Source organism: Myxine glutinosa, chromosome 4 (genome assembly GCF_964187855.1).
Source record: "Myxine glutinosa chromosome 4, kmMyxGlut1.1, whole genome shotgun sequence".
Classification (NCBI taxonomy): Eukaryota; Metazoa; Chordata; class Myxini; order Myxiniformes; family Myxinidae; genus Myxine; species Myxine glutinosa.
This window is the reverse complement of record NC_136264.1, coordinates 52,040,209-52,066,894: the sequence shown is the minus strand read 5'-3', so window position 1 is coordinate 52,066,894 and position 26,686 is coordinate 52,040,209. Positions and strand designations below refer to the sequence as shown.

The 26,686-nt window shown below is 41.8% G+C and overlaps 1 protein-coding gene across 2 annotated transcripts in view; it reads left to right on the top strand.

Moving 5' to 3' along the window:
* Positions 1–25,106, top strand: part of LOC137425845 (endothelin-converting enzyme 1) — a 106,236-nt gene extending 81,130 nt beyond the window's left edge. Inside the window, exons 14-19 of one of the 2 annotated variants that reach the window (XR_013623056.1) lie at positions 607–720; positions 5,055–5,122; positions 8,124–8,311; positions 20,848–20,940; positions 22,771–23,088; positions 23,348–25,106. Coding sequence is in view for 1 of the 2 variants with exons in the window: in XM_078775699.1 (XP_078631825.1) it covers positions 607–720; positions 5,055–5,122; positions 8,124–8,311; positions 20,848–20,940; positions 22,771–22,947 (640 nt within the window). In the remaining variant the exon portion in view is untranslated. Of the gene's footprint in view, positions 1–606; positions 721–5,054; positions 5,123–8,123; positions 8,312–20,847; positions 20,941–22,770 lie in introns of both variants that reach the window. The other variant, XM_078775699.1, reaches the window with a different exon arrangement.
* Positions 25,107–26,686: the final 1,580 nt, after the last annotated feature.

Below are 26,686 nucleotides of genomic sequence, written 5' to 3'. Positions count from 1 at the left end.
ACCACTTGGTCTGCAAGGTGTTCTTTTGCATCATATTCATGTACCTGCACTGGAGTTGGGCACCTGATATTTGATTAGTTTCCTTGACCTGCTTTTTTCTGATTGCGACATAACATAAAAAACACCTTTTTCATCATAACTTGAATATTTTCCCTCCGATTTTCACTATGTTGAGTTTGACGGATAGACTGTAGATGGGGACACAGTTTCTTAATTTACACTCTATCCCTAAATGTTGAAGATCAAGGTCATATGGCGATCTGAAAAAAATATGGCCATCATTGGATCGCGGATGCTGGGGGAGGTTTTCTCTTGGAGATCGCTCTGTGATCGCACATCTCTAGTTTTTAGTGATAATACAATAACATTCTAAAACCAAAAGTGTTTCACTTTAATATCAAATGAAGGTCTTAATTATTTAATGGGTTGTTTTTAAGAAGTGAATATAAAGTCGTTTTTTAAAAATGTTGGTGGTCTTTCAGTGTGAAACAATATATGACAATTGCATGGACTGCTCCAATGATGCAAACATCTGCCATATCATTCAGGCCATGGTTTGTTTTGTTTACCTTCAGGCAAATGACTGTGATTTGTTACATTTTGCAGGATATCTAATCCACCACAAACGGTCAATGCTTTCTATCTCACCGGTGGCCTTAACACCATGTTTGTCCCTGTGGGAATTCTACAAAAGCCCTTTTTCAGCAAAAACTACAGCAGGTGTGTGCATCGACTTAATTAATAGCTTTCAGTTCTCGGTTTATTGTTGAGATCTTGAGGTCAGCACACATCGACCGGGATTTAACTTGAAATGATACTTAATTGCCGGCATGATATCATCTGTCTGGCATGGGAACGGGAAGGTTTTTGCTAGATTTCTGACAAAATGATGGAATTGGCATTTGTTTATTTAGCATTAGCTTATCATGCTGTGACCACACAGATACAAATCCCCCAAAGAAATATTGCTTTGTCTTGGTATCGCTTAAAAAGTGCAGTGTGTTCCAGGCAATTTATTTTTAAAATTACTTTACAAAATTGATTTTTTGCCAAACTGAAGTCCATAAAATTGTTGCAATTCCAATTGCAACAATTTTATGGATTTCAGTTGTAGAACTTACTTTTCTGCTTGTGTTTCCCATTTTCGCATCCTTTTCGCTTTCTAATGGTAGATGTTGAAATTGTGAGTATTTTGAATCCAAAGCAGCACTTGACATTACAGACCGGTTTAAAGTGCCCCACTCAGTGGGTTGTTCACTGCCATTTGGGCCAGGGGTTTGGCAGGTTCAATGAATCAGCACCAACTATGAACACACTTTCCAAACTTTGTGTTGCAATTCAACATCGTTTACCGTGTCCACCGTGTAAGCCTTGGGCCAAACCCGTGTGCACTTAGGAGGCAAGTGCAGTTCTTGAAGAATTTTTCGAAAATCAACAAAAAGTCAGTCTCGCGGCAACTTTTCAGCAAAACATGTTGACGAACTCATTTCAAAGGATTTTGAAAGAAGTACAGCTTCATTTGTCCCAAGCTCTGATGAAATGTGATACATTGAGCTTTCTTGACTTCCCATGGTGCATGAGAAGAGTTATAAAAGACGGACACATTGAATGAACTTCTCGGCTTTTAAATCACTTCATAGTGTACAAATAACTCCTAAATCCTGGTCTTGATTCATCGAAATTCTTTTACATTTGCATTAGACTTTTTGGGGCTTTTTCACCCCTCAACCCAATGGGCTAAGGGGTATTGTCGTCCGGGCGGGCGGGCGTCCGGGCGTCCGTCAACTTTTGGTTTCTGTCACTTTCAAGAAGAACGGCTTGTCCGATTAAATCAGTTTTTGCAGTGTGTGTTGGGGTTGAGTAAAGGAAGGTTCCTTTCGAAAATGGGCGCGCTGCAATTTTCAATATGGCCGCCATGGTAGCCATTTTTAAATTGGTTTCCGTCAATTTCGAGCAGAACGGCTTGTCCGATTAAATCCATGTTTGCAGTGTGTGTTGGGGTTGAGTAGAGGAATGTTCCTTTCGAAAATGGGCGCGCTGCGATTTTCAATATGGCCGCCACGGCAGCCATCTTGAAATTGGTTTCCTTCAATTTCGAGCAGAACGGCTTGTCCGATTAAATTCATTTTTGCAGTGTTTGTTGAGGTTGAGTAGAGTAAGGTGCCTTTCGAAAATGGGCGTGCTGCGATTTTCAAGATGGCCGCCACGGTAGCCATCTTGAAATTGGTTTCCGTCAATTTCGAGCAGAACGGCTTGTCCGATTAAATCCATGTTTGCAGTGTGTGTTGGGGTTGAGTAGAGGAAGGTGCCTTTCGAAAATGGGTGCGCTGCGATTTTCAATATGGCCGCCACGGCTTCCTTTTACCATGCATGGGCTAAGGGGTTATGCCCGCTTGGCGGTGCTATTTATTATATACATCATCGAGGCTCATGGAAGAGCTGGTACACTGAATGGCTCAGGATGGAACGAACAAAAATAGGCATGCATGGGGTGGACAAGTTGAACACAGGGGAAGCATGTGGTGCACAAGATGGATAAAGAAGGAAACTCCAAGATGGGAAAACTGGAAAATTGGAAAGAGGAGCGATTTGGGTGGGGTTACAAGGGTAGAAAAAATTATCTATTTATTAAAGTAGCAGCTGTTTTTTGTCTGTCCATCCGTCCATCATGCCACGTCATTACGTCTATGATGTCATCATGGCATACGATGGCTGACTCCCCTGACCACCATTTTAATTTATATGCTGTACAGGCCGAACACGTCGAAGCGGTCAAACTTGTCATATATCACAATCTGCATGCTCTATCTTGACGTTTTTCCTTCAATGTGAAACACAAACAAACAGATTGATAAAATGACCATCAAATATCGAAAGCATAGGTGTTACGGCTCTTCCAACAATACGGTACGTATAGGCCTTAGGCTTCATGCCTTCATGCCTCACCTTCAGGCCGCTTCGGACAAATTAAGCTCAGGTTTCTTAATACAGTAGTATCGTTTAGTAATAATAATATTATTAACGTGAACAATAATATATATATATCGTATATATAACCATAACACTTCAATCCCAATGTCATGACTGCAAAGTTGATGGATTGAAGCGTTGTATGGTTCATGAATCCATGATAAGCGATGTACGATACTGATAACCACGAGAGTAAGGAATTAGCCTCGGTTTCTTGAGAGTAATATCATTTTCGTAAAAATAATAACGTAACGTTAATATTAGTAAATCTAATCGTAACACTAATCCCTTCGTAGTGACTGCAGTTACTGGAGCTTAAAATGTCATATATCACAATCGCCATTCTCTACCTTTGCGTTTTTCATTCAGTATGAAACACAAACAAACCGATTGTTAAAATCATATCGAAAGCATACGCGTCATGGGTCTTCCAACGACATAGTACGTAGAGGCCAATAATATACTGTACTAACTAACGTTGATTATTAAAGCGGTGTGTTATTTCAGAACTCACGATGTCATCTCCCATGGCAAAGAAGGACTTTTATCGTTGAAGATAATAAATCGTACCGCAATGATTTATTAATACTATACTAATTAGCCAATTAGCTTTGAGTACCAGTTCACTGGTAATTCCCTGTGTGTCGTAAAAAGGCGACAAACAGGGTTGGCGGCAGGAAGGGCATCCGGCCGTAAAACATTGCTTCAAAAAGGGGACCAAAAAAACAACAACAACCACGGTCCCCGAAAAAGGCCAACCCCCGCTTGCGGGGAAAAATGGCCTCTGAAGGTGTTTTATTTATTTATTTATTTTTTATACTAATTGCCTATACACTGCCCAAACAAAGGGGGGGTTTTCCGTGGAACTCTGTTCAAGAGGTCCCTGCCTGTGGTTTTAAATTGGGGATGATCTGAGATGGTGGTGAGCAGCTATCTTGAAGACCTGAAAGGAAGAATGATATTGAAGAGGATGTGGAAGTTGATACCACAGGTGGGGAAAAAGAGGAACAAATAAGTGGAGATGAGCAGTGATCTTAGAATTAGCTAGTTTCACCAGAAGGAGGTTCATGGTGGACCGTGTGAGCCCTGCAGAAACCTGGGGGAGACAAAGCAAAGCAAAGAGCAGATGTATTTGATGAATAAACAGTTGTATCCTATGTGAACACTCGAGAATTATAACTTCTTATTTATTTTGCCTTCCATGTGATAGACATACAATTGGACTCCACCAGTCTTGACATTGTAGAAAATAATACAGACTATGTTGGATTTCTCCAAGCTGCAGTAAGATGTTTGAGTCATTATTCTACTGATTCCTCAACCAATCAGCTTGGATGATACAATTCCCATTTCAGGCATTCTGTATGCTTTCTTATATTTTATGTATTCTACCAGTTTGCATTTTCAGAAAACAATTGTTTTCATTTTCAGAAAACAGTTGTATACTGTAGAAAACGCTCATCAACAGTGCAGAGTGGCAGGACTTGCCGGGGTTGATACATGATTCTCTGTGCATGTGTTGGGCCTTTGTGCAAACTTGTGTAGCACTTTCACGAAGCTGTCTTTCTGTACAGCTTTAGCAACATGCCGTTGCCACCTTTTATTTTAAAAAAATAAAAATAAAAAAAAACTAGCAGGGATACCCAGCGTTGCCCGGTGCTGTTCTCATCGTGTTGGCATTTTGAAGAAATTAATTTGGGGTTTTTTTCTATTTTTTTGTGGGTGCCTAAAACACTTCCCTACACCCACTAAGTAATGGGGTCAGGAATCATGTAATATTACCTTTCACACAGCTACAAAGGCGTAGGCACTCCAGGGCGATTAAAAAATACAAAAACATCGAACTTTAATTCTTCAAATTTTCAAAAATAAAATATATATTTGCCTAAAACACTCGCCAGCACTCACTGATGAACCTCTGAAAGTTTACCGAAGAGCTGTTCAGCCATTGTATTGAATCAAGTGATGTTGACCAGCCTCATAAAGATCTCCAATAATGTACCTTATGTTGCTTCCAACGAATATGTCTCACATATAAATAGAAGTTGTTATGGAGTTTGCTTGGTTGATTTTTCTTCTCTTAGTGCATTGAACTGGGGAGGAATCGGTACAGTTCTGGGCCACGAGCTCTGCCATGGCTTTGATAACAACGGTAGGTCCTCTTTTTCCTTCTCCAAACCCATGTCTTAGCTGTTCTTACATCATGTACTTCTGCTGAATCTGGTATAAATAATGTGTCCATCAAATGAGTTTCTCAATTTTAGAGAAACCCTTTGCTGGATTACAGTGAGTTTTACCAGCTTTGTTTACTTTTACCAAATCCCATAATATTTCACTCGGACAGATTATTGTTATATATTCAATGGATGTGCTGGTTTTAATCACTTTGTTTGTTTGAGATCAAAGTTATCCGTAATTTTATTGTTTTTTCCTGAAAATTGATACGACTTCAAAAATTATAAAATGCTTCGAATTATGTTATAAAAGAGCTTGCTTAGGGAACTTTCCTCATACAATGGAGGCTTGAATGTCCCAAGGTGCTGTGTTTTGGGCCTAGTCTTGTTCCGCATCTACATAAATGACCTCTCTGATTCTCTGCAAAACCCTCGCTCTTCCTTTCTGCAGATTATTCTACATTGTGTTGTGCAGTTCCCCATTTCAATGACAGTCAGGCAGCTGCATCTTCTTCTTCTTCTTTTCTTCTTCTTCTCTAATAGCCACAATTGTTCCCACATGCAGCAGCTGCATAAGTCTCTGCTAACCTATAAATGATTACTTGTTACTTCGATAAATATACGTGACATGCTTTTCCATCCTGACTGTGTCACCTGTCATTCCGGAATTATTGTCATATGAACCTACTTATCAATTTCCATGGTTAGCCACCGAAAGACGTTCAGTCTCTTACACATCATCTGCCATCTGCTTGGAAATCAGCCAACATTACACAAAAAATGTGCAAAAACAGATCCTTGCAACTACAAACCAATCAGCTTGCTCCCAATAATCAGCAAGGTCATGGAATCAATCATCGCTTCTGACATCAAATCCTTCCTCTTCTCCAATGGCTTGATCTCGGATCATCAATTTGGATTCAGACCAGGTCATTCTACTCTGGACATGCTGCTTCTGCTGTCTGAACAATGGATGGAGGTCCTCAATGCCAAACAGGAAATTAGAGCTGTCTCCCTCGACATATCACGTGCCTTCGATACGGTCTGGCACCCCGCTCTACTCGCCAAACTCTCCTCGTATGGTATCCATGGAAACCTCCATACATGACTTGCAGACTTCCTCTCTGGTCGCAGTCAACGTGTGGCCCTGAATGAAATTCTCTCATCTCCCCGTCCTATCCAGGCTGGAGTTCATCAAGTTAATGATTTCTCCGACTCTCTGGAAAATTCTCTCCATCTCTTTGCTGATTACTCCACTCTCTGCCGCTCCATATCTCAACCCTCAGATCAGCAGTCTGCAGCCTCCTCTGCAGACCTGGACAAAATCACAGACTGGTCAAACAAGTGGAACATGTCTTTCAATCCTGACAAATCTCACACTCTTACAATGTCTCTCCGAAAGGACCGACTGGGCAACCCTCCCATCTACTTTCTCAACAATCCTCTCCAAGAAGTTCTGTCGCTCAAGCTTTGGGTCTCACTATCTGCCATGATCTTTCTTGGGAAAACCACATTTCCAAGCTGGCCTCCAAAGCCAGTCGCCGACTGGGCATCCTCCGTCGTGCAAAGTCCTTTCTGGGCACTTTTGAGTTCCTCACCACATACAAGGCTTTCATCCGCAGCTCAATGGAATACCGCTCTCCCCTCTGGGCTGGCGCTCCTGCCTCACACCTAGCTCGGCTTCACGCGGTTGAAACCAAACATTCAGAATCATTGGACTCTCCCACGATGAAACTGATTCTGAAGGCCTATCACTCACTCACCGCAGGCAGGTAGGTGGTCTTTCTGTCTTCTACCGACTTCTCTCCGGCCTTGCTCCCCCTGCCCTGTCTGTGCTCTGCCCCCCAAATATTCCTGTAGGATGCACAAGATCTGCCAGCCATCCTCTGCTGGTGAAACTGTCCAAATCAAGACTCTCTGCTCACCTTTACTCCTTCATTCCTCTTTTCTCCCGCCTCTGCAACAAACTCCCACACTCTTCAAACCCTCTCCTCCCTCCAGGTCTTTAAAACGGCTGTTCACCACCATCTCTCATCTTCCCCCATCCAAAACCTTGATCTTTTCTACCCCCCATTAAAACACCCCAAATCCACCTCTTTCAATCTCCAACTTCTTTCCTGAAATTCCTAGTAGTGTTCATTTGCTTTATACCATGTATACCCCTCCCTCCTACCCCAGCCCTCTCCCTTCCACAGATCTACTGATGTCCCTGTTCTCTACTGTTGTGCTTGTGTGCTTCCCTATCCCTCCCCCTCGTCTCCCGCTCCCTTCATTGTATGTTGTATGTGTCTGTGCATGTTTTCATGTTTAATGTGTTAGGTCATACACGAGCCTTAACTCTGTTCACAAAAAAAAAAAATGGTCAAAGGTCATGTGACCTTTAGCTGGAAGTAGCAGATTTACGTTGCCGTGATAACTTTTGAACTTCCGAAGGGATTCTGGCCAAACTGTACTACAGTTTGTACCAGGAATATGGACTGTACTACAAAGATGAACTGATTTGATTTTGGGTTCAAAAGGTCAAAAGACATGTCCTTTGAACATCATTTTGCAGACCACAACTCAAGTTAGAAGCACCTGATGTTGACTCTCTTCTACTTATCTGGCTTTATTTTTCTCTTTTTCCAACTTTCTCTCTCTCTCTCTCTCTCTCCCTCTTTCTGTCTTTCTCTCACACTCTCTCGCTCCATTTGTCTCCCTCCCTCTCTCTCTCTCTCTTTCAAAGGACCTTTAATTTTTCATGTGACCTTTAATTAACATCAAACATAACAGTGCGTTTACGTCTAACATGGGCAGAGGCATTTCTATTGACGCATTCACGTCAAATTGTACTTTATAGTTTTTCTAGCTCTTGAGGCCTCACAGCAAAAGTGTGTATCCAAGATCAAATCTTAAAATGCTGGCTTGCTTACTTTCCTCTTATTGCTTGAGATCCTTCTTTGTATCACTCCTCCTTTTTTCTTAAATCCACTCTTGCAGGAAGAAGATTTGATGTGATTGGCCACCAAGCAGATTGGACATTGAATGCTCAACATGAGTTTGTACAACGTGCCCAATGTCTGGCTCTGCAGTACAGTAATTATAGCGTGAACGGAGAAAATATCAATGGAAATATGACACTCCCAGATAACATTGCTGACAATGGTGGAATTCACATTGCGTTCCGTGTGAGTATTGTCCTGATTTTGTATTGTACACCGCACCTTTCCTATGCCATCTCGAGGTGCTGCATAACGTTATTGCCGGGCACCGAAGGGGCTCGGCAATGACACACGCTGAAAGGGAGTACTCAGTTTTCACTGTGGTTGTTTTCTTGCTTTCTTGTTTTCTTGGTTGTCCGGGTGATATCTCAGCCATCCTTTGAGCTAGGAAGCTGAAATTTCGGCACAATAGTGAGCAAGTCCTTTGTCAAAAACAGTATTTTTATCTTGCCAAAACGAAGTTTTTGCAAGATGTATTAGTCAGCTTGTATGTTTGTTTGTTTTTTTGTTTTTTTGTTTGTGGTTAATCATTTTTTTTCACGTTTAGATCACTCTGTAGACCACAGTTATTATTGGAAACTCCTGTAACTTCGCATATCAGAGTCCTATAGAGATACCCTTCAGCACACAAAATTTTGAAGGTCAAGGTCAAAGGTCAAGGTCACTTTGTGGTCAATCATGGAGGTCGACGAAACACTAATTTTTTGAGTAACTTTGATCGGATCGTCTCCAAACTTCATGGGAATCTAGTATATGGTCCGGCGCTCAGCTGATTAGTTTTTGGTGGCGATCGGCCTTGACCTTCATGGTTAGCGCTGGAGGTCGAAAATTATTGACCCCAAGGTCAAATTTTGAAATCGTAGGTACCATATCGAGTAATACCTCATATGAATGCCCTTGATGAGTGCTTCCCAGATCTGTAAACAGTTTGACGCTATGACGTCATTTGATGACGTCATGACGAAAAAACGGAATTTTCACATTTTGGCAAGATACGGTTCACCCTGTGGGTGACATAATTTATTTGTTTTTTGATTAATCAATTAATTGATGAGTTATTTAATTATTAGCGATTAATTAAGTACTTATACATTTCCTTTCTCTTCTGGCCATTATCTCAGGCACCTTTTGAGTTAGGAAGCTGATATTTGGACATGACAATGACCAAGTGATTTGGCTGCAAAGGCTATTTTTGATTTATTAATTAATCAATTGATCGATTAATTATTTAATTATTCGATTAGTGACTAAAAATTAAAAAAATTTAGTTACATATTCTGATGAAATGGTGGTGATTTATGTGTTCTCTGACCGAATTGATTAATTATTTAATTATTCGATTAGTGACTAAAAATTGTTTTTTTTTGTTACATATTCTGATGAAATGGTGGTGATTTATGTGTTATATTAACGAATTGATTGATGATTTCATTTTTTTATGATTATTATTTATTTATTTTCATTATTAATGAATTACTTATTTTCTTTCTCATTTGGGCAATATCACAGGCACCTTTTGGGCTAGGAAGCTAATATTTGGACATGACAGTGACCAAGTGATGTGGCTACAAAGGATATTTTTGATTTATTGATTAATCACTTAATTGATTCATTATTTATTGATTAATCAATTGATTTTTTTAATTTTATTAATGCCTTATTTAATTAAATTTTTAAAAGATACATCTCCGGATGAAGCACTAGTGGTTTAGTTATGCTATTAGCCAATTGATTAAGAAAATATTTTATGATAATCTTTTCTTGATTTTAATTATGCAATTAATCAATCAATTATTGTGCACCTCTCCCTCCAAATACAGTCTCTATGAACTGCACGGTGGTATTGCTGGGCGACAGGGACGCCCCAGCAATGCCGCGCTGTAGGATATTTAATTACAGACTTGGCATTTAATATGGCATATTTTTTTTTTCTTGACTTGGGTTTACTTTCTTAACTCAGTATATCAATCTGGTGAGTTTCTTTTACACTTTGGTAATTTATTTGTTAAAAGAACCTTGTCACTGATTGTCTGTCGCAGCAAGAAGTCAACAATAGGATTATATCACAGGTGGCGTGGCAAAATGTACGGACAGGTGCATTTGACGATTGGCTTCACAGTCGGGTATACAAGGGTTGTTGCGTTCTGTATTAGTGGAAAACAACTGCTGCACTTCTCCAAAAGTTATTGCCGCTTCCTCTGGAGATGGTCCGTCAACTCGACAATGCTGTTTGTCATGGAGTGGTGGCTTTACGAAATTACGGCATGAAAGAGCGTGCTATTGCTTGGCAGTATGGCATCACTCAAGGTCAGGTGTCAAAGATCCTGAAACGAAATGCTCAGAGGGGTGTCCCTACTCCAATACCGAGGCCAGTACGTCCCCGCAGAACCACAAGGAGGGATGATCGCCAGCTGCACCGGTTAGTCCACAATGGCCGTACCAAGTCAGCTAATCGGCTTAGGGCTGAGTGGCAGCAACTGACAAATGTGCCTGTATCGAGAAGGCTAGTCAACCAACGACTGGTTCAAGCAGGCTATCGCGCCAGGCATCCCCTGAGAAAGCCACGCCTGACCAGACAACACCGCCAGCGCCGATTGCAGTGGGCCAGAGAGCACCGCCAATGGCAGCCAGGACACTGGAATCACGTGATCTTCAGTGACGAGTCTAGATTTCTGGTCTATCTTCAAGATGGCCGCGTCCGAGTGCGCAGACAAGTGCATGAAGCCTACAACAAAGATTATATAGTGCCAAGAGTCCAAGCTGGAGGTGGTGGGGTGACCGTTTGGGCTGCTTTTCATGCAGGGGGCAAAACTGACCTGGTTGTTCTGAATGGAAAGCTGAACAAGTTCAAGTACAGACCCATTCTGGAAGAAACATTGCTTCCATTTGCTCGTGCAGCCTTTCGAGGAAACTTTGTCTTCCAAGATGACAATGCACGGCCTCATCGTGCTCGCATGATCCAACACTTTCTTGCTGACCGTGGTGTAGAGCATATGGAGTGGCCTGCCATGTCCCCGGATATGAATCCGATAGAGAACTTGTGGGCAGAATTAATGCGCTAAATCGACCACTTGGACCAGCAGCCGACCTCTGTGCGTGAATTGCAGCAGGCTATTGTCACTGCATGGCAAGCGATTCCTGTCCAAACCTTGGCAAATCTCGTGAACAGCATGCCTCAACGTGTACGTGCTCTCCTGAATGCTCGTGGGGGTTACACGAAGTACTGAACTGTAATTTTACTGCCCGTAATCCCAGTCGTAATTTAACTTTTGTTTTTGTTAAAAACATTTTTGGCTAATGTGCAAAATAAAGAGATACTTCTGGAAAACGTACAGAAGTTTAACACAGTACTGTCCATGAATTGAGTTCGATATCAGTTTACATCACTCTCAAGGATCAATTTATTTGTTTCGAAATGTCAAATGTGGTTTTTGTTTTTTTTAAAGGTCACATTAACAAAATCTAGAATAATTTCAACATAATTCCAATGAACTTTTGGTTCTAAGACATCTTGAAAAGTAAGTTCACCCCCACAAAAAAATATATTCCATATTAAATGCCAAGTCTGTATTTGGCATGGGGGCGGTGTACTTTGAATGCATCTGTACTTGTTGTTTATATTTGTTTGGTTGCATGCATAATAGTGCTGATCGAGCCTCATGTACATAGGCATCAAGAGACTTAAGGAAAATGTTTTGTCATTTTGTCTTGTCAATTTTGCTCACGCACGTGACTAGGAACAAGCAAAAACATCCCACTTGTCTTTTTGATTACGAACGTGGAAACTCTAACGCCCATGCCGAAGTGTATGCAACAACTGCCAACCCTGTCCTGAACCCCTTGAACTCACACCAATGAAGTGAAACAGCAAGACTAACTATTTAATCACCAAGCCACTCCAGAACCTGTTAACTTACCATGAATATGTTTTAGCAGTTACAGAATCGCTGGGCTAGTCACCTGATCATTGAAACGAACTTGGCTACAAATATAAAAATTATTGATAATAATCTCAACTTGCTTTGCATAAACACGATGAACATCTTGATTACTTCAGGGCAATGTGGCTGGCTCTTTCAACAACTGAGTATGTGAATCTGCACAAAACAGTATCACAGTTGCAGACATTGATGTACCAGAAAATATGGTACCAGCATCAGTCACGAATGGCAATGGAAAATTAAGAAGCTACAATCTTGTGAGCTGTGACGATCCACATGGAGAAAACCATCAACATCAACAAACCGGACTTGGTTAGTAAGCATAAGAAGAACAAACAGTGCTTCGTGATAGATGTAGCTGATGTCCGATCAGACAAGATCGAACCCTGCAATGAAAGACTGCCAAAGTACGAATACCTACATGTTTAAATACAGCGGAAGTGGGACATGTAGACTGTCATGGTACTAGTAGCTGTCAATGCAGTGGGTGGTGAAGACTGATATGCAGAAACAAGTTTAGACAATCCAACATGTGACATTAAACTATCTGAACTGTTGAAGATACTTATTTTAGGTACTGCACATATTCTGCACAAAAGACTGGGTTGGTGAAGACTTATTTTAGGTACTGCACATATTCTGCACAAAAGTCTGCATCCGACATAACTGTGGCACTGCATTAATACCCATAAACTGATAGACTATGGCTTAGGCTTGTGTTTATGGAACCACTTAACCGAGCATATTGTTACTTATAATAATTATATTATGACTAGGAAAGAACCCAGTTAATTCCCCCAGAATTATATGGAATGACTTGTGATACCCCCTCCCACCAGTCGTGGCGCTATATGATACACATTTACATGGAATTTACGTCCTTCCCCAAGTCCTAAACCCCCAGCAATATTAATTTGATTTTTACCACCTAAGACCTTCCCATTTGTAGAATCAGTCGAGGGTTTCTAGAAGCATCTCCACCTTTTCAGCTAAAAAATACAGACTCCAGGAGTAGTTGGGTGTGACTGGATATGGTGGGTACAGAGAGAGAGGGGTTGGGGACACAAGATCTGGAAGCAAACACAGAATCGAGGCATTCGACCTTTTCACGAGTGGAGTCAGCTCTGTTGCCATTTTAAGTGAGGGAACGGATGGAGGGTGGAGCATACTCCAGAGACAGACTGAGCAAGAAAATTAACAAGGGTTCTTTGCTAATGAGTACAATAAAGGAACTTTATAAACTATCTACTATAAATGGATGAGGTGTGTGTTTGTGTGTGTCACTGGGATTATTGATCAAGCCACTGTGTCGTAGTGGTGAAGGTGAAAGTTGTGTGTCAGTTGTCAGCACAAAATAAATGAGTTAAATAACTTGTATTATGGTTATTAAATTAATATTTATAATAAATTAAATATTAATTAAATAAAATTATTATAATTAATCTATCTATCTATAATTCCAGTAATCTCTGTCTGTACGTTTGTACGTTTGTCTGTCTGTGACCGCTGTTTCTCGACAACCACGGGTCCGATATACTTTTAACTTGCCAGGTATATTGCTGGGGACCCGAGGATGTGCCTTTTCAAGGTTTCATATTAATCGGACAATTACTTACCGAGCTATGTCCAAAAAACGATTCATCCAATCAGAGAGCAGCGAACGATCGCGTGTGCCGAACGTGGCGGGCACACTCTGCCTCGGATGGCACATTTGAGAGCGTATTCATTTATTTCACGTTTGCAAACTATGTTGGCGTTAAACTATGTTTTACAACTAATAAAAACGAATTTGCGATTCATTCGCTTTCCTGCGCGTTTGTGCACGCGATGGCGATTTCTTTACCAAACTCCGGAAGCCGTTCGCTTTGGACCAAACCATTGCATGTAAATAGAGGGGGGGAATTGTCACCACTCGCAAGCCGTTCGCTTTGGACCAAACCATTTCATGTAAATAGAGGGGGGGGATATAATTTTAGATATAGATATAGTACGGGCATGCCCTAGTATATATAAAACACAGTTTGTGTGTGTGTGTGTGTGTGTGTGTGTGTGTGTGTGTGTGTGTGTGTGTGTGTGTGTGTGTGTGTGTAATGTTACCGATAGACTCCTAAACGGAGAGGCTCACGAACTTGATATTTGGCACAAACATAGCCATTGAGCCTGGTATGAACATGGTCGACCTAAAAATTTATTTCATAATATTTTTTAACCATATTTTTACCTCAGCGCATTTCAGCGAGGAATAGTATGACCGGAATGGCAGAGCAGCGCGCTGATTCGCTCAGAGCGATCACGTGATGTTCCAACTTTGCCGCCATAATCTTACAGTTATGCGTTCGCACGTAATTCAGTTTTTTCACATTTCAGCGAGGAACATTGCCATTCACACCACATAGGTTTTTTTTTCTTTCATCTTTAGATCCATATTTTTAGCCATAATGTAGCGAACGTAGCGTAACGTAGCCTAGCTAACGTAGCGTTAGCATAACGTAGCGATCCTTGCTCAGGATCTTCGTCAGGTTCGCGAGCGAGTTAGCCAAAACGTAAAAGTGAAAATATATCGAATTTTTTATTCATATTTACCTCAGCGCATTTCAGCGAGGAACATTATACACGGAATCTCAGCTGGTCGCAGAGCAGCGCGCTGATTCGCTCAGAGCGATCACGTGATGTTCCAACTTTGCCGCCATAATCTTACAGTTATGCGTTCGCACGTAATTCAGTTTTTTCACATTTCAGCGAGGAACATTGCCATTCACACCACATAGGTTTTTTTTCACTTTCATCTGATATTTGTGATTTATTTCAAACAAACTGTATTTCCCATCTACACGGCCATGTATTCCTATTAACGTTATGTAAAGTACATAAATTGTGTGGATTACATCATTTGTGGATGTGATCAATTGCCAGTAACCATCTTTTTTTTTCTTTTTTTTCTTTTTTTTTCTTTTTTTTTCTTCTTTTTTTGTATACAATATCGAGGCTCGTGAAAGAGCGAACATTAATCACATGAACACACAGAAAGACAAACCGACACATAAAACATATAACATAGGGAGCGGTAGACAAGATGGGGAGAGAAGGGGAGAGAGGGGGAAGGACACAAACACAACATTTGAGAGCAGGGACCGAGAGACATGGAGACATCGAGAGATCTGAGAGAGGGCGAGGGCTTTGGGGGGGGGGGATCTATATCTATATCCCTCCCCTCCCCTTCCCTCCTCCCCCTCCCTCCTGCTCCCCCTCCCCCTCCCTTCCCCCCCTCCCCTCCCTTCCCCCTCCACCCTACCCTCTCCACTTCCCCCCTCCCCTTTCCCCTCCCCTCCCTTCCCCTCCCCCTCCCTTTCCCCCTACCCCTTCCTTTCTGCCCTACCCCTTCCCCATCCCCCTCCCCCCTCCCCTCCCTTTCCCCCATGCTCCTCCCTTTCCCCCCTCCCCTCCCTTTCCCCCATGCTCCTCCCTTTCCCCCCTACCCCTTCCTTTCTGCCCTACCCCTTCCCCACCCCCTCCCCATTCCCCCTCCCCCTCACCCACCCCTCCCCTCCCCCTCACCCACCCCTCCCCTCCCCTCCCCCTCCCTTCCCCCATGCTCCTCCCTTTCCCCCTACCCCTTCCTTTCTGCCCTACCCCTTCCCTACCCCCCTCCCCCCTCCCCCTCCCCCTCCCCCCTCCTCCCTCCCCCTGCCCCCCACTCCTCTCCCCCTCCACTCCTCTCCCCCTCCCCCCTCTTCTCCCCTCCCCCCTCTTCTCCCCTCCCCCCTCTTCTCCCCTCCCCTCTCCTCCCCCTCGTTATCCTCCCCCCTCCCTCTCCCCCCTCCCCTCCCTCCCTCCCCCTCCACTCCTCTCCCCCTCCCATCCCTCCCCCTCCCCCCTCTTCTCCCCTCCCCCCTCTTCTCCCCTCCCCCCTCTTCTCCCCTCCCCTCCCCCCTCTTCTCCCCTCCCCTCCCCTCCCCCCTCTTCTCCCCTCCCCTCCCCTCCCCCCTCTTCTCCCCTCCCCTCCCCTCCCCCTCGTTCCCCTCCCACCCTCCCCCTCCCCCCCTTCCCCATCCCCCCTCCCCCCCTTCCCCATCCCCCCTCCCCCCCTTCCCCATCCCCCCTCCTCCCCCTCCCCCCTTCCCCATCCCCCCTCCTCCCCCTCCCCCTCCCCCCCCCTTCCCCATCCCCCCCTCTTCTCCCCTCTCCCCCTCCCCCCCCCTTCCCCATCCCCCCCTCTTCTCCCCTCTCCCCCTCCCCCCCCTTCCCCATCCCCCCCTCTTCTCCCCTCTCCCCCTCCCCCCCTTCCCCATCCCCCCCTCCCCCCCCTTCCCCATCCCCCCCTCTTCTCCCCTCTCCCCCTCCCCCTCTTCTCCCCTCTCCCCCTCCCCCTCCCCCCTCTTTTCCCCTCTCCCTCCCCCTCCCCCCTCTTCTCCCCCCTCCCCCCTCTTCTCCCCCCTCCCCCCTCTTCTCCCCCCTCCCCCCTCTTCTCCCCCTCCCCCCCTCTTCTCCCCCCTCCCCCTCCCCCCTCTTCTCCCCCTCCCCCCTCTTCTCCCCCCCCTCCCCCTTCCCCTCTTCTCCCCTCCCACCCTCTTCTCCCCTCCCCCCTCCCCTCCCCCCTCCCCTCCCCCCTCCCCTCCCCCCTCCCCTCCCCCACCCGGCAATGCCGGGTACTTCTGCTAGTAATAAATAATAATTAAATAATTAATTATATAAAATAAATAATTAAAAATTAATTAAACATTAATACTATTAATATTAATAATTTAAATAAATAATTAAAAAATAAAGAACAAACAAATCAGTGCTTGAATAAATTACACCACCATGTAGATTGGAAATGCTCATGCTAAAACAAAAACGCTTTTTGTGTCTATTGATTACATACGTCTATTAATTAATTATGTACAATTGAAATTTACCTTTTAAGTCCTTAGACTGCTGAGACCCCTTCGACCATTGAAGACCCTTTAAGACCCTGAAGATCCTTCACACCCCAAAGACCCCTAAAGAACCAGAGGACCCAAAAGTTCCCAAGGATACATAAGGCCCCGAGGACCCCAAAGACCCAGATGTAAAAGTCCCTAAGGAACCAAAATACCCAGTAGACTCAAAAGACCCAGTAGACACAAAAGACGCATTAGACCCAAAAGTCCCTGATGACCCAAAAGACCCAGATAACCCAAAGGACCCAAAATAATCTGAAGACCCAAAATAACCAAAAGTCCTCGAGCACCCAAAAGACTCAGAGGACCCAAAAGACCCCTAAGTCTAGCAAGCAGGTATGCCACCAGGTGGTGAAGACCAATGAAAGTTTGGTCCAATTGACCAACAGGCCCCAACAGGAAAAAAAAAGAAAAAAAAAAGCAAAGACATTTGTTTAATGTATCTTACCATATCAGAGCGTCCGCTATGAGTCTGGGAGGTTGGTGGTTCAAACCCTGGCCGAGTCATACCGAAGACTTAAAAAATGGTACGTGCTACTTCCTTGCTTGATGTTCAGCATTTAAAAGGAAAGAACACGGACGATCAATGCTAGGAAGGCAATGGTAAACCTGCACCCAGTATAATCCTTGCCAGGAAACTGATTAGGCAGCATCAGCACTCTGTAAAGAGTATTATACAACGACAATTAATCAATTAACAAGAAAGAGCAATCAGAGATTGCAGACCCTCGCCAAGATGTGTTTTTAGTGGTTTAAGGCTTTTGTGTTGAAACAAATATGGTGGCCAAACCACTTGACTGATGACGTCATCATTTTTTTTTTTTTTTCCACCAATAATTCATCCATAGCTCACTCTCCAGCTCAAGAAATTTCATCTTGATCAGATGCCGTTTTGTACTTGTCGAATCATGACGTCATAATGGAGGCACCTATGACATCACCATTAACACATGTTGTTCTCCATGGAGAGTTCTTTACAATGAGCCATGTCTTAATTTTTTTTTCTACGCAGCACTTTCTGAGATATAGAGGTGCAAAGTTTTTTTGTTTTTCTAAGATGGCGCCCATACCACGTGACCTATGACATCATTATAATTCAAACTTCTACAGGAGGAGGTGCACCTATCTTGAAAATTTCCTGTCAATCGGATCATATTTATTCATTGTGGACAAACAGACAGACAAACAGACAGACAGACAAACAAATGGACTCAGATGCAATACCCTGTCCTCTGGCGAGGGTAAAATGTGTAAATTAATCAATGAAAAATGACTTTATTATCTCCACCACCGAAAGTGGGTGGATGTTATGTTTTCACCTCTGTCTGTCTGTCTGGTACTTGCAAAATTGAAGATTTTTCAAGTATATTGGTTGGTCTCGTCCGTTATTTTGTCTGTCTGTCTTTGTCTGTTTGCATGTCAATCGTCTATAAGTCACAATTTCAAACCAATTTTCATGAAACTTCACCAAATGGTAGAGTTGGTCATAAGAAGCCTATTGATCTTGATGTCAAATCTCTAAATTTATCATTTTTCATCCGATTGATTTGAAAGTTGAACATCATTTGCATTTTGAATCACGGAATTGGGAAACCAGCTATCTTTAAGGTCGAATAAAGGTCAACTCAAGGTCAAACTTCTAAAATCATCAATTTGCATCTGAAAAATTGTCCATTTTCATCCTATTAACCTGAAAGTTAAACAGCAATTGCATAGTGCATCACTGAATGGGGGAAGCAACTATTTTTGAGGTCAAAAGGTCAAAGGTCAACTCAAGGTCAAACGTCTAAAATCAATTTTCATCTGAAAAAAATCAATTTGTCATCCGATTGAACAAAGCTTTGATTAAGATGGTCGATTTAAACCTTAATGAAATGGATAATTTGATGAATCCATGGCAACTCTTTTTTGGGGGGTGGATTTTGCAAGTATCGTGCTCTGCATGACGTCTTGTTTGTTTGTTTGTCTGCTTGTAAACAGGATATCTCTCTCACAAGGTTGTGGACGGATTTGGAAGATATTTAGTGGAGAGATTGGGCATGTCACATGGAAGAAATGATTAGATTGTGGTGAAGATCCGATTCCGGATCAGAGAATTTTTAAAAGTGATTCTTCACCATTCAGTGATATGGCTAAAACCAATATATAGGCACGATATTTACCTCCGCCACCAAAGGTGGAAGGAGGTTATGTTTTCACCCCTGTCTGTCTGTCTGTTTGTGAACAAAATATTTCAAAAAGTTGTGGACAGATTTGGACGAAATTTGGCAGAGATGTAGCGGATGTGACAAGGACGAAAGAATTAGATTTTGGTGAAGATCCGGTTTCAGATCCGGCTACTAGAGATTCGGATTCTTCACCATCGGGAAATAGGGCCAAAAACGATACGTGACAAGATATCTCAAAAGGTTGTGGACGGATTTGGACGAAACTTGGTGGACCGGTTTGGTGTCTGACAAGGATGATTCGATTTTGGTGAAGATCTGAATATAGATTCGGATATGATAATTATTTAATTTTTAAAGTGATTCTTCACTATTAGGAGATAGGGCTTTGCTTCTTGCTTTCCCCTCTACCCCAACCTACCTCAATTCAAGAGGAATGTCAATAGATTCCTCCTTTCTGTTTAATATCTATACTTTTCTTTCCTTTGTGTAGCCCCCACCTCGAGTGGCCTTGTAGGCTTTATGGCGGATAAAATCCCATTTAAAAAAAGGAAAAAAAGGACCATAAACGATACATAGCAGGATATCTCAAAAAGTTATGGATGGATTTGGACGAAACGTGTTGGACAGGTTGTGTGTGTGACAAGGAAGAATCGATGAAATTTTGGTGAAGAATGTTTCTACATTATATAAATTCTGTATTGTGATTTTCTGGGCTACTCTGAGATACAAAACGTAAACTGTTCACCAGGTGGAGGTATGCTCTCTACTGAGTGTCGTTCTAGTTCAAAAAGTTATGGATGGATTCAGACGAACCGGATACGAGAATTTTTTTAATGCTCTAATAAACGATATACTGTATAACATGATATTTCAAAAAGTTGTCGACTAATTATGACAAAACCACACCTCTGTGCCGCTCTAGTTTTTATGCATTGGTTTGAGTAAATGAAATGTAAATACAACCATATGGTTAAAAATTAGTTGTATTTATGTATCTTATTAAAGAGTGAATGTGATGCACATTTGAACCCTCAGTTGTCGAGTGTTTGATAACTTGAGCCGGGTGCTCATTAATCAGGCAACCGATGTCTCGTCACATCCAATGTCAGGTCTGAACTTTGGGTGGAGGTAAGAGGTGGGTGTCCGTGGGGAGAAGGGGAAAATAAAGGATATTCTGCCAACATTGAAACTACTTGGATTTGCCAGCTGTAGAGCATTCCCACTCCTCGCTTACAGTGCCCATTTTCACACCACATGGGTTAAATGTCAAAAGCCACATGAGTTCACATCTGTAACTGCTGCCATTATCTGATGGAAGATCATGGGTGGAAGAATCATGATCCTCAGCTGACAATTCATCCAGACAAATTTGTGAAGAGGCCAAAATGTTGTTGTTTTTTTTGCTTAATATTGCGACCCAGTGAATTTATTGGATGAATGCAGCTTGCAAGTTTTTGTGGCTGCGGAATAGTAAAAAGTGTAAAAGGCAGCAGGTTCAAAGAGCAGATGAAAAATTTAAAGGCTCCCAACAGTCGGCCCTATGCCGAAGATCTCTTTCCTAGCTCGAAAACGTTTTTTAAAAATCAAATAGGTGTGAAGTCACAGTGATGCCTCACATTGGCTCAATTTGATTTTTAACAGGTTAGCATGAGAGCTCTTAACATCCATTGACCAGGCTTGTTGATTTCCAGGCTTACCAGACCCTGAGCACCACTGCAAAAGATAAGGTGCTGCCCCTGTTGGGCATCAGCAACCAGCAGGTCTTCTTTGTGCAGTTTGCACAGGTAAGGGAATTTCACACAACAATCGCATATATTTTAACATGATCACAACCTGTTCTATTTCACCCAAAATGGCCTACATGTGGAAACGCTGGAATTCACCCTAACCTGTTGATGCATATGAAACAACCACATCTGAGTATGTGTTACTTTTGGTTAGGTGGAAATGATGAGGTGCATTTAAGTCTCATTTAAGAGAATAAAGAAAGCAAAGAACCTGTGAACTAATGATAGTCTGGGTAGGTAGCCGGGCTTGTTTCATACTTTAGTTGAAGATAGTATGACATGGGTTAGGATACCAGTTAGTAGTTAGCAAATAAATAATGCAAGTATAATTTTTTTGACTTCAGGCATGGACAGCCAGTTCGTGAATGGCTTGAGTAAAAAAAAAAAAAAAAAAAACGGCGAATGGCAAACGATGAACCAATAAATTCCACATTGTTGTGCCACCTTCAGTCAAACGTCAGGCATTGACAGCACGTTCTCTATATTTTCATTCCAAACAGCATCATTCATCATTACAATCACAAATTAATATTATATTATTAATCGGTCAAAATATAATGTTAAATCACGATTGTATTGAGATATTATCAAACCAGCGAACCGTCATCATCTGTTCACTTCCAGATTCGGGAGCAAGGCCCGAATCAATTCTTCAATTGAGATATTATCTTCCATAGAAGAGATCACCTCAAGACAATAATAGACAAATTAGGACAAAAATGTCAGCTTCCATTCCACAGCGTAAAAGGACAAGTCTGTTGAGAAGAATTCCCAGTGTCGATCACATTTCAATATCATAATTGTATTGAGGAATTTCTGAAACCTCCTACCTACCTTACGACACCCGCTGGAACCCCAAAACGTTCCACAGAAGGTTATTATATTTCCTTTTCGTAAAATATGCAACTGTAATGGTTACAAAACGCATCCCTCTATCATGTGACCAGATCCACAGCTCTGATTGGTGTATGTTTGTAGGGACATACATACAGACAGACAAACGCTGTTCTGGACGGCATTGACCTATGGGGAACGTTTGTCAACATTTATCGATAAAAATTGAATCCTGCCAAGTCTAAATACAACTGGTCTATACAAGAGACCTCCTCAAGACAAAAATAGACAAATTAGGACAAAAATGTCAGTTTCCATTCCACAGCACAAAAGGACAAGTTTGTTGAGAAGAATACTTGAGAAGAATTTGTTTTGCTGTTGTTGAGGGAAAAGTTTTATTTGTGGAAGTTATTTTTCTATACTTACAAATTGCACTTGAGTGCCTATGCCAATTTTACTTGAAGCCATTAAGAGTGAACCACTGTTGCTTTATCTTTCTCTCTCTCCGTCTCCCTCTCCCTCTCTCCATGCTCTCTCATTGAAATCACTGGTTTAATGACATTTTTTGTGTTTTCACATTCTTTGTGTAATGACATTCAGAGAAGATCTTCCTCATCGACCTATTGACTGACATCATATGTAAACCGGGAAAAAAAGTTTAAACCACCAGTTTAAAAGTTGCAAAAGTTTCACAATCAAATCGGGCTTGTGCCGGTAATTTACATTGTTATAAACTTCCTGGGAAATCCTATTTATTTATTTTTGTTTTTTTTGATACATTCTATTTTATGTTGCCTCAAGCTTTGTTTACCTTATTCCCCTCCATTCTTTTATATTTGAGAGCAGCCCCATTTGCACTGTGTATGCCTTGTTCTTGTTTTCACTTTTGATCTTATTCATTTAACACCAAAAAAAAATAAAAAGGCCAAAGTCGCCGGTGCTGTATGAGATTCAGGAAGACTTGTTTTTGAATCTGTGCTTGTTCCATTACAGATGTGGTGCTCCGTTCAGACACCAGAACAAATAAAAACCAGTTTGCTGTTGGAAGAGCACAGCCCCTCCCGCTTCCGCGTCATTGGCTCACTGTCCAATTCCCACGAATTTGCTGAACATTTCCACTGCCCAGTAGGCTCCACGATGAACCCAAAGAATAAGTGCTCCATCTGGTGACTTTCCTGTTTCCAACTTCCTATAGTTGCGTAGGGAGTCTATGCTTTCTCTCCCAGCCCCACCATAACTGACTCTAATCTTTATTTGCGATGTTAATGTTATGGAAACATGAGCTGTTTATAATGCTTGTACCTTAAATTGGTGTGTTAAGCCGCTGTCACACCTTGACGTTTTAGCCAGCGTATGCCGACGTATGAAAAATTTGGCGAATACGCTGGCACACGTCGAATACGTTATGGGTAAGTTTTGTATACGTTAGGAGCACGCTGGCTTACGTCGTAGTACGCCGAGCTCGTCGACAAATTTTGTGCATGCACAAAATTTGTCGACGTATGCCAGCGTATGACTCACACCAGCATTCAATTTTGATACGTCGGCATACGCTGGCTAAATCGTCAAGGTGTGACAGGGGCTTGTTTACACCAGGTTATTTTTAGTGGTACATCAATGTAGTGTATATCAATGAATTATATAGGTCTGGGTTAAAAGTCTTTCTCAGAATGAAATGTCAGGTTATAGTTGCATACATGAGCATACATGAATGATAGCCCTTAGGAGAGACAAGCAATACGATTGCACCATGTATTGTCATTTAATCGTCAACTTTCTCCATATCTGGACAGTGACGAATTCAAAGAATTCATTACATTGCCTGAAAAATCCACACTGCTGTATAATTATTCCAAATTATCTTTGAAATGCTATGTTTTGTAAATAATGTAATTGTAGTAGATTCTGGAACCTTTGCCTTAAGAATGACTCGAAGTTCAATCAAAATAAAAGAAACCAGCCACACACTTAGTAATTCTGATTTAGTGTGACGATGCACTCGAACATTATTTTGTATTATTCTTACAGTTTTTTAGAAGTTTTTTTAAAAATTCTTACAAGATTGAAGTTAAAGAATCGGGAAAGGTGGTGGAGAGCAAGGTAAAAATGCCAGGAACTGAGAGTGGACCAACATTTGAACACAGCGAGGTAATGGACGAATGAACAGGAAAAGAGGAGAACGAGTAGGGGAGTAAGCATGAACATGCAATTAAGAGGGTTGTTTTAGGTCGAGTCTAATGGGAGCAGAAAAGATTGTAGGTAAGGATGGATGATAACATGATATGGTAGTGCACTGCCTGCTTGAAGCCCTGGAGGGAAGCGTGCGATCACACAGCCCAAGGAAGGTGGTTCGATGACTTCGAAAAGCGAAGAACGAAAGAGCTGAGGTGTCTATTTAGCCTGGATTTTGGGAGATTAACCAGGAGGGGATTGTTGGGAGTGTTGGAGGGCTGAGACAACAGACAAAGCTAGACCGAAGAAGATATGGTAAAAACAGATTGACCACCAACCAACCTGTCTGCAATGTGACAGAAACGGACCTTGTGATTTAGCGTCATCCCATGCGATGTCTATATTGTTGACAGCTTTACATTCCACACAATATATGAGAATCCGATGTTATGACAGGGTGCCAGCCCATAGGAGAGACCAGGACTCCATCGAGCTGCAGACAAAGGCCTTGTAGGTGAAGAGCCGTCATTATTTTTCAAGAAAAGACTTGGAATGATGGAAGGTGCCCGAATATGCTGTTGGCATGGAAGCCATCTTTGCAATATGGTTGGCCCCAGTTTTTCCCCAAATGAAAACTTTTTGTGGAGCTACTTGAAGAAGTATGAAACCTTGAAATACAAAAATGATTGCTTGTAAAATACATTAGACAGCAACTATTTCCCGATTACTTTACAAATGCACTTTCATTTAGCTGTAAAAGAGACAGATGTATCCACAAGAAAAGATTCAATTGTGTTATTTGTAAGCTGTGTCATAAGGTTCTGGGGTTGTGACAGCTTACAAAATTCATCGAAATGTAATTGTATCGGTGAATGAATGAATGAAAATATGAATGAAAATATGAAAACATTCATTCATATCGGTACTTAACAATAATTCTCTTTTGTTGTTTGCATGATTTAAATAATGTCCATTTTAATGACCGAATGTGAAATTTCTTTTGGTGGGTTTTTGTTGATGTTTTTAATTTTTTCTCTAAAAAAAATTGTCCAATCTACATGAGGTTTATGCTTTGGTAATTGCATAAGGTGTATTTTAATTACTCTTTAAAAACTGGAATATTTTTCCCATTGTTGATTAAATATATATCTTGTTGTTCTGTTTGTGGTTGACCTCATTATTGTATGACACTTACATTTTCATGCAGAGTATAAAGTAATTGTATAAAAAAAGGTTTTTACTTTACCTAGTATTAATTTTACTTGCACTCTATAATTTAATTTCTTAAAAGGTGTTCTCCATGTTCTATTATTACTCCCGCCAGGGAGTAATGCATTCGATCGTGTCCGTCCGTGTGTGTTCGTGTGTTTGTGAATAAGATATCTGGAAAAGTTCTGAACGAATTTGGATGAAAGTTGGTTGGATGATTGCCCTTGGGATAAGGAAGAATTGATTAGATTTTGGTGAAGCTCAGGATATTATTCCGGATCCAGGAATTTTTTGAAGGATTTTTTTACCATTGGAAGACAGATTCCAACTTGACCCATGGCGGGAGTATGCGCTCTACTGAGTGGCGTTCTAGTTTTACAATTACTTCACTACTACAACCATTATTACGTTACGCATTTTCTGCTTCCTGAGTTGCTGCGTTATGCATCATTATTCCTAATCATCCGTTGGTTCCTTTAGTATTTTACGCCGCGTGTGTGAAGTGAAAAGCAGGGTTAAGCAATTGGTTCACTTTGTCTGCCTGTCTATCTTCGTGTCTACAAACAGCTTGATTTCATTTGAATGGTGTATTTTGAACGCAAATCTGAACATGCATCAGAAAATGAATCAGTAGTTTAACAGTACTTTGGCTTTGATTGGAAAAATCGACCCAATCGCACCTGTGCAGAGAGGAGTGAGATGATTTTTTTTTTTTTTTTTACTCTGTCTTACCTGTCTGGCAGTGAAACAAAATTGAAAATCATTCCAAACAGGAAACCTAATGCTTATAAGGATGTCATAAAGGACACAAACGACAGGCACAAATAACTAATGTAATGTGTTAAAGAAGGTGGTGAAAAAAAACCCACTGCATCAATGGCGGTACACTTCCAAAAAAACGGGCACTAAACCCCCGTTAAATCACCCCAAATCCACCTCTTTCAATCTCCAACTTCTTTCCTGAAATTCCTAGTCGTGTTCATTTGCTTTATACAACGCACCCATCCCCTTCCTCCCACCCTCCTCCCCCCCCTCACCACCGGCCCTCTCTCTTCCACAGAACTACCGATGTCCCTGTTCTCTGCTGTTGTTGTGATTGTATGTTTTCCTCTGTCTCCCCCCCTGTTGTCTCTCGCTCCCTTTTATTTATTGTATGTTTTATGGGTCCGTGCATTTTTCGTCTGTAATGTGTTAGCTCTTACACGAGCCTCGACTCTGTATACAAAAAAAGAAAACCTCTACAATCTTCAAAATCTCTTTTATTCCAATTGAATTATATACTTGAACATTGTCGAACACAAATCGGTTTATTGGCACTTTCAAAAAACTTAAATTTAGCACTACTTGGACAAAATATTATGGCATTTTACATCATCTCGACCAATCAAATTTGCTACTCGCCCATGTCCTTGTTTCTCAAGACAGCATGGGGTGAGGTGTTCCATTAACTCTTTAGTTACTTTGGCTTTGGGTTTCTGTTTTTTATGGACCGAGTTGGTGCAATTGTTTTCATTTAAAATTTACGTTT